At 40.2% G+C, this 12,825-nt stretch overlaps 1 protein-coding gene across 3 annotated transcripts in view; it reads right to left on the bottom strand.

Moving 5' to 3' along the window:
- Positions 1–12,513, bottom strand: part of RB1 (RB transcriptional corepressor 1) — a 776,914-nt gene extending 764,401 nt beyond the window's left edge. The window contains exon 1 of one of the 3 annotated variants that reach the window (XM_069205380.1): positions 12,425–12,513. In XM_069205380.1, coding sequence (XP_069061481.1) covers positions 12,425–12,478 — 54 coding nt within the window. In that variant the 5' untranslated portion in view covers positions 12,479–12,513. Of the gene's footprint in view, positions 1–12,185 lie in introns of all 3 variants that reach the window. The other 2 variants (XM_069205381.1, XM_069205379.1) reach the window with 2 other exon arrangements.
- Between the last annotated feature and the right edge of the window lie 312 nt (positions 12,514–12,825).

Genomic DNA, 12,825 nt, shown 5'->3' on the forward strand with positions numbered 1-12,825 from the left:
CTGAGCACATATCATGGACAGTAGTACAGGTACCTGTTGGTGTGTTCCCTTGCTCATCTGGGCCTCATTCTAGCAGCACCATGAAGACAAAGCAATGCCTCCAGCATCCAGTATGGACTTGGTCATCTACACAGTTCTTATCAATTCATCTTTGCAACTTGGGGTGTTATGGCAAAGATAACATTCTTTTCTTCAAAGTGGGTAGGAAGCGGGATCCCCAACGTTTTTTAAATTGTATGCAGTAATCACCTTTGCACAGACTACTGGAGCTCAGAAGCACTGCAAAAAAAAAAAAAAACACATTTTCAATGCAATGGGTGAAATTAGCGGTGGGTGAGAACAATTTTGCTAGAGCATTACTTGCGTGCCCAGGTAGCACCCCCCTTGATCCCTATCTTTTTAGATCTTGGTTTTAATCGTATCTTTGATAGTATAGCTTTAAAACCATTACTCTTTTGGGTAAGAATTAGGACGACCACCCGGCTTGTTGTCTACAGGGAACCTCTTCTTGATCTTTTCAAAAGACCCAATGTAACATCAATCCCATGGTTCAGGCTTGTTTTTAAGTGGTTTTGTATCCTGGGGCTCGGGAACTATTGGGAGAATCCACAGGATTTAGAGAAGGCCCATAAATTGTCTTTGAAAAAAGTATATTGGTCCTATGTTAGGAACAATTACCTTCTTGGCTCATCACATGGATGATTGACCAATACTTTTCTTGGACTTCAATGGTATCCTGAGTTTGAGCCTTTTTTAGATCTCATCCCTAATATTTTTGGGAAGAGCTTGTACGTTCGCTTTCGTTATGGGTGTTTACCACTACTGTCTTTTGTTAATAGTCGGAGGCTATCATCGACACTTAGATTATGCCCATGCTGTAAAACTGCTTTTGGAAACAGTTGAACATTTTATGTTCTTCTGTACAGCGTATACCCTTCCCCGTTGTAAGTGGATTCATCCAGTTTGTCAGATGTTGGGCTTTAGGCAATTTGCTACAGCCCTTAGGATCTTAAAGAGCGATACTTCTGTTTTTCTGATCCATACAGTTAGTAAGTTTCTTGAGACTGCATGGTATATACAAATTCATTTTTTTAAACTGTTGTAGTTTATAATTAGACACGCTTTGGGATATGCACTGACAGATTTTATTGGTTTTATTGTTAATAATGAATGATGTTCTTATTGCATGCTATTTTTTTTTTATTGAATTTTATTGTATATGTAATTATATGAACAATGTATTTTCTTTTTTGCTCTGATGGTTTACGACCGAATAAAGCTGGTGTTATATATATATATATATATATATATATACAGGGAGTGCAGAATTATTAGGCAAATGAGTATTTTGACCACATCATCCTCTTTATGCATGTTGTCTTACTCCAAGCTGTATAGGCTCGAAAGCCTACTACCAATTAAGCATATTAGGTGATGTGCATCTCTGTAATGAGAAGGGGTGTGGTCTAATGACATCAACACCCTATATCAGGTGTGCATAATTATTAGGCAACTTCCTTTCCTTTGGCAAAATGGGTCAAAAGAAGGACTTGACAGGCTCAGAAAAGTCAAAAATAGTGAGATATCTTGCAGAGGGATGCAGCACTCTTAAAATTGCAAAGCTTCTGAAGCGTGATCATCGAACAATCAAGCGTTTCATTCAAAATAGTCAACAGGGTCGCAAGAAGCGTGTGGAAAAACCAAGGCGCAAAATAACTGCCCATGAACTGAGAAAAGTCAAGCGTGCAGCTGCCACGATGCCACTTGCCACCAGTTTGGCCATATTTCAGAGCTGCAGCATCACTGGAGTGCCCAAAAGCACAAGGTGTGCAATACTCAGAGACATGGCCAAGGTAAGAAAGGCTGAAAGACGACCACCACTGAACAAGACACACAAGCTGAAACGTCAAGACTGGGCCAAGAAATATCTCAAGACTGATTTTTCTAAGGTTTTATGGACTGATGAAATGAGAGTGAGTCTTGATGCGCCAGATGGATGGGCCCGTGGCTGGATTGGTAAAGGGCAGAGAGCTCCAGTCCGACTCAGACGCCAGCAAGGTGGAGGTGGAGTACTGGTTTGGGCTGGTATCATCAAAGATGAGCTTGTGGGGCCTTTTCGGGTTGAGGATGGAGTCAAGCTCAACTCCCAGTCCTACTGCCAGTTCCTGGAAGACACCTTCTTCAAGCAGTGGTACAGGAAGAAGTCTGCATCCTTCAAGAAAAACATGATTTTCATGCAGGACAATGCTCCATCACACGCGTCCAAGTACTCCACAGCGTGGCTGGCAAGAAAGGGTATAAAAGAAGGAAATCTAATGACATGGCCTTCTTGTTCACCTGATCTGAACCCCATTGAGAACCTGTGGTCCATCATCAAATGTGAGATTTACAAGGAGGGAAAACAGTACACCTCTCTGAACAGTGTCTGGGAGGCTGTGGTTGCTGCTGCACGCAATGTTGATGGTGAACAGATCAAAACACTGACAGAATCCATGGATGGCAGGCTTTTGAGTGTCCTTGCAAAGAAAGGTGGCTATATTGGTCACTGATTTGTTTTTGTTTTGTTTTTGAATGTCAGAAATGTATATTTGTGAATGTTGAGATGTTATATTGGTTTCACTGGTAATGAAAAATAATTGAAATGGGTATATATTTTTTTTTGTTAAGTTGCCTAATAATTATGCACAGTGATAGTCACCTGCACACACAGATATCCCCCTAACATAGCTAAAACTAAAAACAAACTAAAAACTACTTCCAAAAATATTCAGTTTTGATATTAATGAGTTTTTTGGGTTCATTGAGGACATGGTTGTTGTTCAATAATAACATTAATCCTCAAAAATACAACTTGCCTAATAATTCTGCACTCCCTGTATATATATATATATATATATATATATATATATATATATATATATATATAATGCAATGGGTCTCGCATTTGCTCGAGTTAGAGCTATTAGCGCTGTAAATTCCTAACTGGCCTTTTCATGCCACATAAATTGAAAGTGAAAAGTAAAACAGTTGACATAAGGGAACCAATTCAAAGTGCCATGGCCACCATGAGCGCGAAGGAGAGACACAAAAAGAAAAAAAGTTTGCTTGCAGTCAAACTTATCGGCAATCGTGCAATTAGCCACGTAACCAGGGCAGTCTGCAAAGCGGTAATAAAACTGCCTCAAGGAGGGACAAATATAAAGCATTTACCAAATGATGATAAAGGATTTTTGAAAGGCAAGCCCCTGAACGAGTGAAAGTGAGGGGCATGCTTAAATGCCCACAATACTAACAAGAGGTCAAAACCCTTGCATGCGAGACCTAAAAATTAACAAATTTCTATGGGCAGGAATCTTACCTCACTTTTGGTTAGTGGATTTTGTTTAAAGTATTTTAGCACTTTGTAAAATAATTGGCAGATTCCCACCTACCTGGGGAAAATCCACTAAACTGCACCTCTACCATCCCACCATGGCTACAGATTAAGTAGGACAAAGGGCAGCCAAACTGCCAGGAGGAGTGAGAACAGAAGGAAAACTCATGGCTGTTTCATTTGTGCGCTGTCAGGACAGAAACCTACCACACATTTAATCTCTAAATCTCACATGTTCATCTCATGGGCTCCTGTCTTCCTTTCAGCTGGTCGAGAGAATTCAAGTATTTATTGCACAGCACAGTGGATGTTTTCACAGCATTGTGTCAAGGGACATACACCTGCCACATGGATGGTGTCTTCTGTAATGTCTTTTGTCCTGATGACTCCCGTTTGAGTGACCTTGTGGGTCAAACATTGACCATTTTTAGAGGACTGGTGTTGCTAAAAGGACTTAACTAATGATTCCTGCACTGACTTTCTTGGGGGTTGTTTGCTCTATCTATATGTTGCTACCAGTCGTGTGTACATATTCTGTATAGCACCTGCACACCATTTCACTTAATCACTTGCACTGCGCCGTTACACCATTAGGTGCACCTGTTACTGTTTTTAACCAATTTGAGTGTTTATTTTGAACAAGATGATGTGTGTTAATAAACGTAACCTATTCCGTGTAACTATTTCTGTGGCAGTCTAGGGTTATACTTACCCCCCTTTCGGAGCATCTGTGTTTTGTTTATTTTACCCAGGTCCCCGAGTTACTGGCTTGCCCTTTAAAATTTGCAATTGACAGTAAGTGGGACTGTGGTTAATGTAATTTATGGCCTACACTCTAAAATTCAAGTAGGCAGTACCAGAGTACTGCAGGAGAGAGACGCCCACAGCCCCGGCCAGATCTCCAAGTTGTCTCATGTCCCGATTAAATACCAAGGGAAATACTCTAAAATTTTCAATGTCATTTTTCCTTTAACCAACAAAATAAAAGATATAAAATCCAGTTGACTTCTCGAGAATGTGAAAAAGTCAGCAAAAGCATTTGCATGAAACACAGCCTCCTGAGCAGTCATGGATGTTCACAGAAAGGAGTACATGTTAAAAGCAAGAACATCTCTCTTAGATTCATTCCACGGTAGTCTCTGCCATTAGGTACTATTGGTTCAAGGACTGCTTAACGAACCAGTGCACTGAGACAGAGATCAAATAGTCCATTCACCTGTCATTCCATCTTAACTCTCTTTCCTATTAAATCCACTCTAACATCCATCAGTCAAAAACTTAGGAGTTCCCATTCCTCAAGGGGCTTATGGTTTCTTAATTTTATAACCTCAGAGGCCAATTCATGTTTTAAGAGAAAATAATTTGTTAAAAAAATTATTGAAAACGTTATTCCTCTAAAGTGACAAAAGGTCACTGCTCGACATGAAATGCTTAGCAAGTATAATTAATACTACACTTTTTTGAAAAATTGGAAATATATTTCCACTAACAAAACCTTTCCTGTCTAAGCATTAGCTATATAACATGATAATTGTGCAAGTTAGTTCTGAAACCACCACGACTGTGGAACTTACAACAGATCACTTCAATATTCCTATGTGAAGATCAAACTGGTTGGTAGTTTGCAGCGACAAGCAATACAAAGTAACCTCTTTCGCCAAGGTGGGAATGATCATCATTAGACTTTTGAGTTGCCGAATTATTATATATATATATATATATATATATATATATATATATATATATATATATATATATTTAAAAAAATAACAATATAAGGAAGGGGGGCCTGGATGAAAGAACTTCTGAAAGGCAGCATGAGAGGCATGAGAGCGTGCAAGGCAGGAGGGAGAACAGAGACCGACCAAATGCTATTTGCTCTTTCTAATGCATATTAAAGAGTTTTGCCGCTATTTTAAGACTGTGTATGTTATAAAAATGTGCACTCACAAAGCAGTTTTGTTTTTTGTCAAGGACTGTAAATAACCAGAGTTCCTATTTAACAATTTAATGATAGTCAATGTATACCTCAAAGGAAAGGAAGGCCGAGCAGACCTTTCCAAAATTTGAACTCATGATCATGGCAGATAGATGTCAGTCACAAACGTTTAACTCACTAAGCCATCTTGCCAGCTTAGGTTGTTAAATTTGCCATATCAGGGTGTTGTTCATTTTGATGTTCTTAAAATAAAGTTCTGATGTTAAGGATGTAATATTTATCATGATATTTCGAAAGAATAAATTCAAGCAATGTGTGTACTAACAAATGGTCCCCTATAACCAGCACCATCAAATATTACAACAGCTCGCTCTTCATTAGGACGAGAACTGACCTAATGAACTTTCCTTCATCAGATCGGGCTTTTGTAATAGCTTCCTCCTAGGTCTCTTCTCTACTTACAAAACCATTTTAAAAAGGTGCCCAGCTTTTCGCCCAGTATACTATTTAAACTAGATGGAATCCACTTCTCGGATTAGAGAGGCTGGCTCATAGAATATAAATTACGGACAGCATTTCTAGTCAGAAATTTTTGTTTTCAAATTTTGTCAAGTTTCCTTGAGGCATCTCTTCAACGAAACAGTCTCTTACCATGCAAAAAGATTTTTTTTTTTTCTTAACAACCAGCGCATCAAGAAAAATAGCATTTAAAAAAAAACCTCAGTTAACTCAAAAACATCACCATTGCAAGTTACCATGATCTAAACGGCACTATCTGGAGTAGTACTTTCGTGCCCAAGAGCAACAAGTGCCTTCTCTCTTGGTGTGTAGGGTACTACTATCCACACATTCTGTTTTTCATACTATACATTACAAAGTCTTAATGTACAGCTAAGTAGCCTTTACACAACATTTCTATGCTAGACTCTTGACAAATGAATAAAAAATGCTGAACGATATCAAGAAACCCCACACAGATGTAGGTGACAGGAACATACCAGAGGCTGCATTTTTAAGTCATAGTGAAAAGGGGTGCATGCTTTGAAAATTGGCTGAAATAATGGGTGGGGAAACTCGAACTTTCCTTACAACATTATAGAGCTTAACAGTCCATTGACTGTTTTTCTTATCCATAGATGTCAATTCTTTCGTTCTACAATCTTAACTTCTGAATCGAAGTGGTATCAGTCAGGCTTTAAGGTGAATTGCACCATATTACAGAGCATGTATTATTTATGCTTTCATTAGAGGTAGTCAAACAAGGAGTGGCACCAGGGAGTACACCTTGGTCTTGAAGAGGAGCCCAGGGGAAAGGCTTCAAAACACGTAGACTAGGAAGTCAGGTACATTACATCCTCCACTTCCGCAGCCCCATTTAATCATACCGCCTCCAAGAGATCTATTAAATCATTGGAATTACTAGGAGACGGGTATTTTTAACTCACCCAATACCCCACCACTCCTACCACTTCTGTGATTCACATTGACAAGACTACATAAGTGCTCACACGTATCCCGTAGGTCGTAGCACGTCCCGCTCTGTAGCGGAACGGGAAGAAACCCAATGATGAAGCATGCCACCAAGGGGTAACCCTGGTGGGTGAGGGTTTTTCTAACAGGAAAATCCTTTTTCCTATCCATCCTGTGGTAGTTCTTTTAGCTGGGCCTCTTTTGTAATGTTATGTAGGCTTTAAGATGAACCTGGAATTGATACGTCTGAGTAAATTAAACTGACTTATAAACTGGAGCAGCACCAGCTATAGTATTATGAGCAGTTAAAGAAATCATAATGAAGTGTATAAAACTGATCCAGAAATAAACAGTAAAATTATCTTTTTACATATAGAAAAAACAAAAATGTACATTATTTATATTTTTTAAAATAGCAATGTGGCGTCTTTTGATAAGGGTTAAGGGATGAAATGGAACTTTGGGTCGCAAAAGTCCTAGTCTATATGTAATATTTATAATGATTAGGCCCATTTGTACAAAGGTGCTGAATAATGTCCCTAAGTATACTTTTAAAACAAACCCTTACAAGTATTGCCAAGCAAGACTCCAGGTGAACCTTCCAGTATTTGTTGCTGCTGCTGTTTTACTTCACAAGGCCATCTCAACCGATAGTGTGCTCAATATATGTGATCCGTGAAAAACTACAAGTGACCATGCAGCAATTGTATGAAAGATTGACATGTTCCTGGAAAGGCATCAAGAAATAAAGATGTTGGGCCAGCAGGAAGACCTTGCCCCACTAAAGAGAGTAAAGTGGCGTACCGAACTGCCTCAAACCAACAAAATAAAACTAAGCCTAGCTATAACAGAAGGGCTTGAGAAGAAAATGGAAATAATTATATGCTGGGACCCTTGGATTGTCTCTCTTCAAGACAACTTATTTGAATGCCTCAAAAGAAGTTCTGAGGTGGAAATAAATAGGCTGGCACTGCCTGAAGGCTTAACAACTGAAATCTTAAGAAAAACAGATAACTAAAACTCTACGATGCCTCAAGTATAAAAACCAGGATACAAATGGTGCCCAGCACCTTGAAAACCTCACAGGTGAGTAGTTGCACTTTACAAAAACTGATTGATTGATTGATTGATTGAAAGAAAACCTAAAACTTTTGAGCCACTTATACAGAAAACAACTAAGGGAGGATAAACAGAAGGCAGAGGAGCAGACCTGGGCCAAACTTCATGCTGCCCTCAAAACAAAACAATTCAAAGAAACTCTAGGGGTTAGTGAACAAGCTCACCCAACTTCGAAATCCAAAGGTCTGTAATATTCCTGAGACGTAATGGTCTGAGTACATAAAGCACCTATACTGTATAACAGATTTAAACAGCAGACATAATAAATAGGCACCTTGGCCGGCACCCCAGGACTGCCAACACGATGGGGCTATCAAGGTGTCTCACCTGGGGACATTATTTTTGGAAATATTTGATAAGTTGGATGACCCAGTGAGGAGGAGACTACCTCACAGACTCCATCTAATATTAATCCCTAACTGCCTTTAAAAAAGGAAGAAATTGCTCTTAGGAAATTGAGAACAGCTGGGGCACCAGTACCAAACGGCCTTCCTGTGGCCCTACTAAAAAGTAATATAAAGCTTTAGACATCAGTCTTAACCTAGCTCTTTTCTGAATATTTTGCCATGGCTACCATTCCTGAAAGTTGGAGGGGCTCAAATCTGTACATATACATAAAAGGGAAGCAGTGCATCTCCTGCAAATTACAGAATGATAACGCTGTTAGATATTAGCCGGAAGTGCTATGCAAGGCTATTGTATGAAGACCTGGAAACCTGGGCAACTGGGAAGAAACGGATTCCTTGGTTCCACATTGGGGACAATCTCCAGACCGTTATTTGCTTGACTGAGGAAGAGACGCGCCCTAAGTCCCGGCAACTTAATGCAGCTTTTCTTAATTTCACAAAAGCCTTTGATAACATACCAAGAGGCCAGTTATGGGCAAAACTAAGGATGTGGGGCACACCACTACACTTCCTGAAGACAATAGAATAGCTATATTGTGGCACATGGGTTAGAGTCAAATTACTTGCTACTTGATCAACCTCAGAAAAAATAAAGTCTTGAAACAGGGGGGCATCTTTGCCCCGCTCCTCTATAACCTGTATATGGCAGACTTGGAAAGTCATCTAGCTGTCTCAAGGATTTGTCCATCCCATCTGATGAAGGAAAAAATACAAAACTCACAATCCACTGATGACATGGTGGCACTCGATCATACCAAAATTGGCCTTCAGAGACCACTTATCTCTCTGAAACAATACTGTGCTATGAATGACATCAACATCAGCTTAAAAAACCTAAAACAATGATCTTTGGTAAACACCTGATAAACACATGTGCCTGGTTCATTGAAGGGTCTAGACTTCAAAGAGTATCCAGTTTCAAATACCGTGGCATCACTATCAACAAAAGAGAGAACGGAGAAGCCCATAACATTCTTTTGAGTTCCTAATCCCAATCCTTTTCTCTTTTGTGCACCATCTGAATAATACTTTTAATTACTCTGTTCATTCTTGCTACCACAGGACTGCCCCTGGGGTGATACAACAGTGTGAATTTTTGGTCTATGTCAGCCAGCTTTACAAACATTCTCATTTCCTCTGACTTGAACAGTACCCTATTATCCATTAACATGGTCGCTGGGAATCCTTCCTCCAAAAATTCGATCAGTACTTTTTTTTTTTTTTTAAACAATAGCCCACTCCATCCACCTGGAAAACATGTCTAATGGAACTATAACATAATTACTTGTGCAGTCACACCATGTTGTAGGACCCATAATCCCAACGCAATTTCCTCCCACAGCATTTTGGGACATCCTAATGAGGACATGGGTGGATGTAATGTTTTTGGGGATTTGTCACTAGTGTCACAATCCACACACTCTCATACATATCTCTAAATTTCATGAATCACCTTAGGCCACCAAAGCAGCATTTTTATACCTCTTTTCATACGTGTGATGCCAGAATGTCCTTCAAGCCCAATGGATATAATTCTCTGCCTGATACAATGGGGAGGAATAATTTGTCCACGTCTACACACAAACACATCTTCAACACTCAACTTATCTCTCACTTCCCATGATGCTTTCAATTCCTCCTTCATTTTGTTCTTTCAGACTTACCCCATCCATTCACTATTTTATCTTTAACCTCTTTCAAAATATCATCCTTATTGTATTCAGTCACCCACTCCTCTTAGTTTATCATTTTTTCAAGCCCTTCTGTAAATATTCCTGCAACACACCACTCATTTAATGGATCCTGGTCCACTTCTTTCATAGGTATTGACATTCTGCTTAAAAGAAAAAAATCAGAAGTGACATTTTTGCTTCCTGGTACATACTGTACATCGTAAAAAAAAGTCTTGATGTCTCATAGATAATCTAGCAATCTTTGCAGATGCTCTCAACAGCCTTCTGTGGTCAACAATTTGATGAGGGGTTTGTGATCAGACCTCAAAGTAAACTTTCTTCCCCAAATACATTTACAAAAGAGCTCCAACGCCCATACACATGCTAAGGTTCCGCTCTTTATCACAGACTACTTTTCCTCCGTGGGTGACAAGGAATGAGAAGCAAATGCAATGATATGTTCTTTACCACGTTCATTCTTTTGAATACCCCACCAAGTCCTTTGCTACTACCATCAATGGTGAAATACAGTCGGCTCCGGGATCAAAACCATGTAACATTGGAGCCTTAGATATAGCTTGCTTAATATCATGAAATGCTTTTTGACTGCTGTCATTCCACTCAAACCTGGTTTTACTCTTCAATAACAGTCTCATTTCATGTGTTTTGTGTGAAATGTTTTTTTACAAATTTTTAAAAGAATTCAGCTAATCCTAGAAAAGATCTCAACTCATCCTTTGATTTCAGGGAAAGGGGACTTACAATAGCCTGTATTAATTTCTTCTTTGGCTTGATTCCCTTTTAGCTTATGTCATGACCAAAATATGTGACCTTCTTTTGGGCAAACATACATTTACTACTTTCTGCAGATAATCCTTTCTCTTCCAGGAATGCATAAAACCTTTCTCAAAACCTCATCATGATGTTTTCTATCCTTTCCCATCATTAAAATATCATCCTGGAAGAAAGTAACATCAGGAATATGTCCCAACAGTTGTGCCATCAACCTTTGAAACATTGCAGCAGCTGATGTCAATCCAAACGACATGCACCTGAATTGGTAACAGCCAGTGCTTTGTTTCAATAATAAAGACGTATGCAGAACATGTTCTACACAGCACAGCACTGAGTGATGTCTGGACAATCCATATCTCCCTTTTAAAAACAATTTAACACAATAACGTTTGTCTACGGCGCATCTATGGGGTTTGAATTCTGAATACATGTTTTGTTTTTCTGAATTGATGCCCAGACTTTATGTAAGTCTCTTCCGTTGCCTAATTGATTGCTTTACCTTATTGTGTGCATAAACATGTAAATAAAAAAAGGAACACAATAACGTTCCAATCGAACTCATTAATACAACCACCTCACATTACTGTCTTATAACATGCAGTGTCAGATAGTGACAAGCACGCAAGGCAAAGGAACAAAGTTTGCTGCATAGTTGAAATGTAGGCACAGCTAGCACCGTAAACTGAAAACGCACCCCTTTTTCACTGCAGAAATTAAACAGGGCATATAACTGTCCAAACTTTATAGGCAATAATACACGTTGTTTGTAGCTTTATAACATCCCTGCTGAGATATTCCAGGCTCATCACCCCTGTGGACTATTGCACCAAATTTGGATGTAATATATGGAATGCACCTATTGAGAGTAATTGTCAAATTATTATGAAAGGTCACATTCTGTGCGGCTATGTGAGTGATTTTTGGTAGGAAGCACAGGTGTGAACTGCTTCGTTATTCGGTCTCTGAGCTCACCACTCATTTTTTGCACAGTAGAGTAAATGACCTGAACTCTTGTTCTTTTGTGGGTTAGCACTGGAGGTGACTGAATGGGCAGGTTAAGCTAAACTAAAAGTTGGTGAACTCCACGCACACAGTGCTTTGTCTCAGCAGGTTTAAAAGGCTCTGGTTCTCCTATTGGACTAACACTAGGAAAGGTTGGGTAGTTAATGCTAGTTTGAAGGGGGAAGAGGGCTCGGCACTCAGAAAGGAAAGAGGTAGGCTTTCTGGTGGGGGGCGAATTGAGGGTGGTACTTTGTTTTGTTCAGCAATCACTACGCAAAACCTGCCTAACAGTTTAAACAGGCTCATTCTGCCCTGCTGGCTCTCATGCAGGGTGGACTGCTAAGTGTGGAAGTGTGACATGAGGTTCCTTTGGACGCTGAGGTGGTAGTTTTGGGGTCAGCACTCACCACGCATTTCTTGCCTATCTGATTGAAGAGGTTATGGTTCTCTTGCAGGGTCAGCACCAGGGAGGGCTCGTTAGTTACCCGCTTGCTCTGCTCGCTGTTGCTCATGTTGCTGCCTTTGGGTGCCGCACGGGGCTCCCTGGCTCTTCCCGGGTCACAGGCAGGGCACAGAAGCAGTGCACCGGAGTTAACTACCAGGGTCCTAAGTCAGCGGTACGCATGCGCCCCAAAAGAGGACTGACCCGACGAGGCTTCCGTCCCGACTCCTGGTTCCGGTGTAACATTCGATGTTCCATGGACTAGAGCTCCTCCCTCTCCGTGGGCGATTGGCTGCGCCTTCCTCAGCACCGCCTCTTGCAGGCCAGAGTCAACAAAAAAAGGCAGGAGCAGCACAGCATCGAGCTGAGAAGCCCTACGCTTAACAGACCAAAGCGACTGAGTACCGAAAGTTCCCCGTCAAGTAGGGGCAGAGAGACTGGCTTGTGCTCCTGAACGCCTAAAGGAGATTGGGCGAAAGAGACCTCAGGAATAGCGTGAATAGATACAAAACAAGCATTTGCAATGCAACGGGGCTCGCGTTAGAGCTGTTAGCGTTGTAAAGTCCATGCCGGACTTTTTTTTGCCACATAAACTAATAATAAAA

Source organism: Pleurodeles waltl, chromosome 8, assembly GCF_031143425.1.
Source record: "Pleurodeles waltl isolate 20211129_DDA chromosome 8, aPleWal1.hap1.20221129, whole genome shotgun sequence".
NCBI lineage: Eukaryota > Metazoa > Chordata > Amphibia > Caudata > Salamandridae > Pleurodeles > Pleurodeles waltl.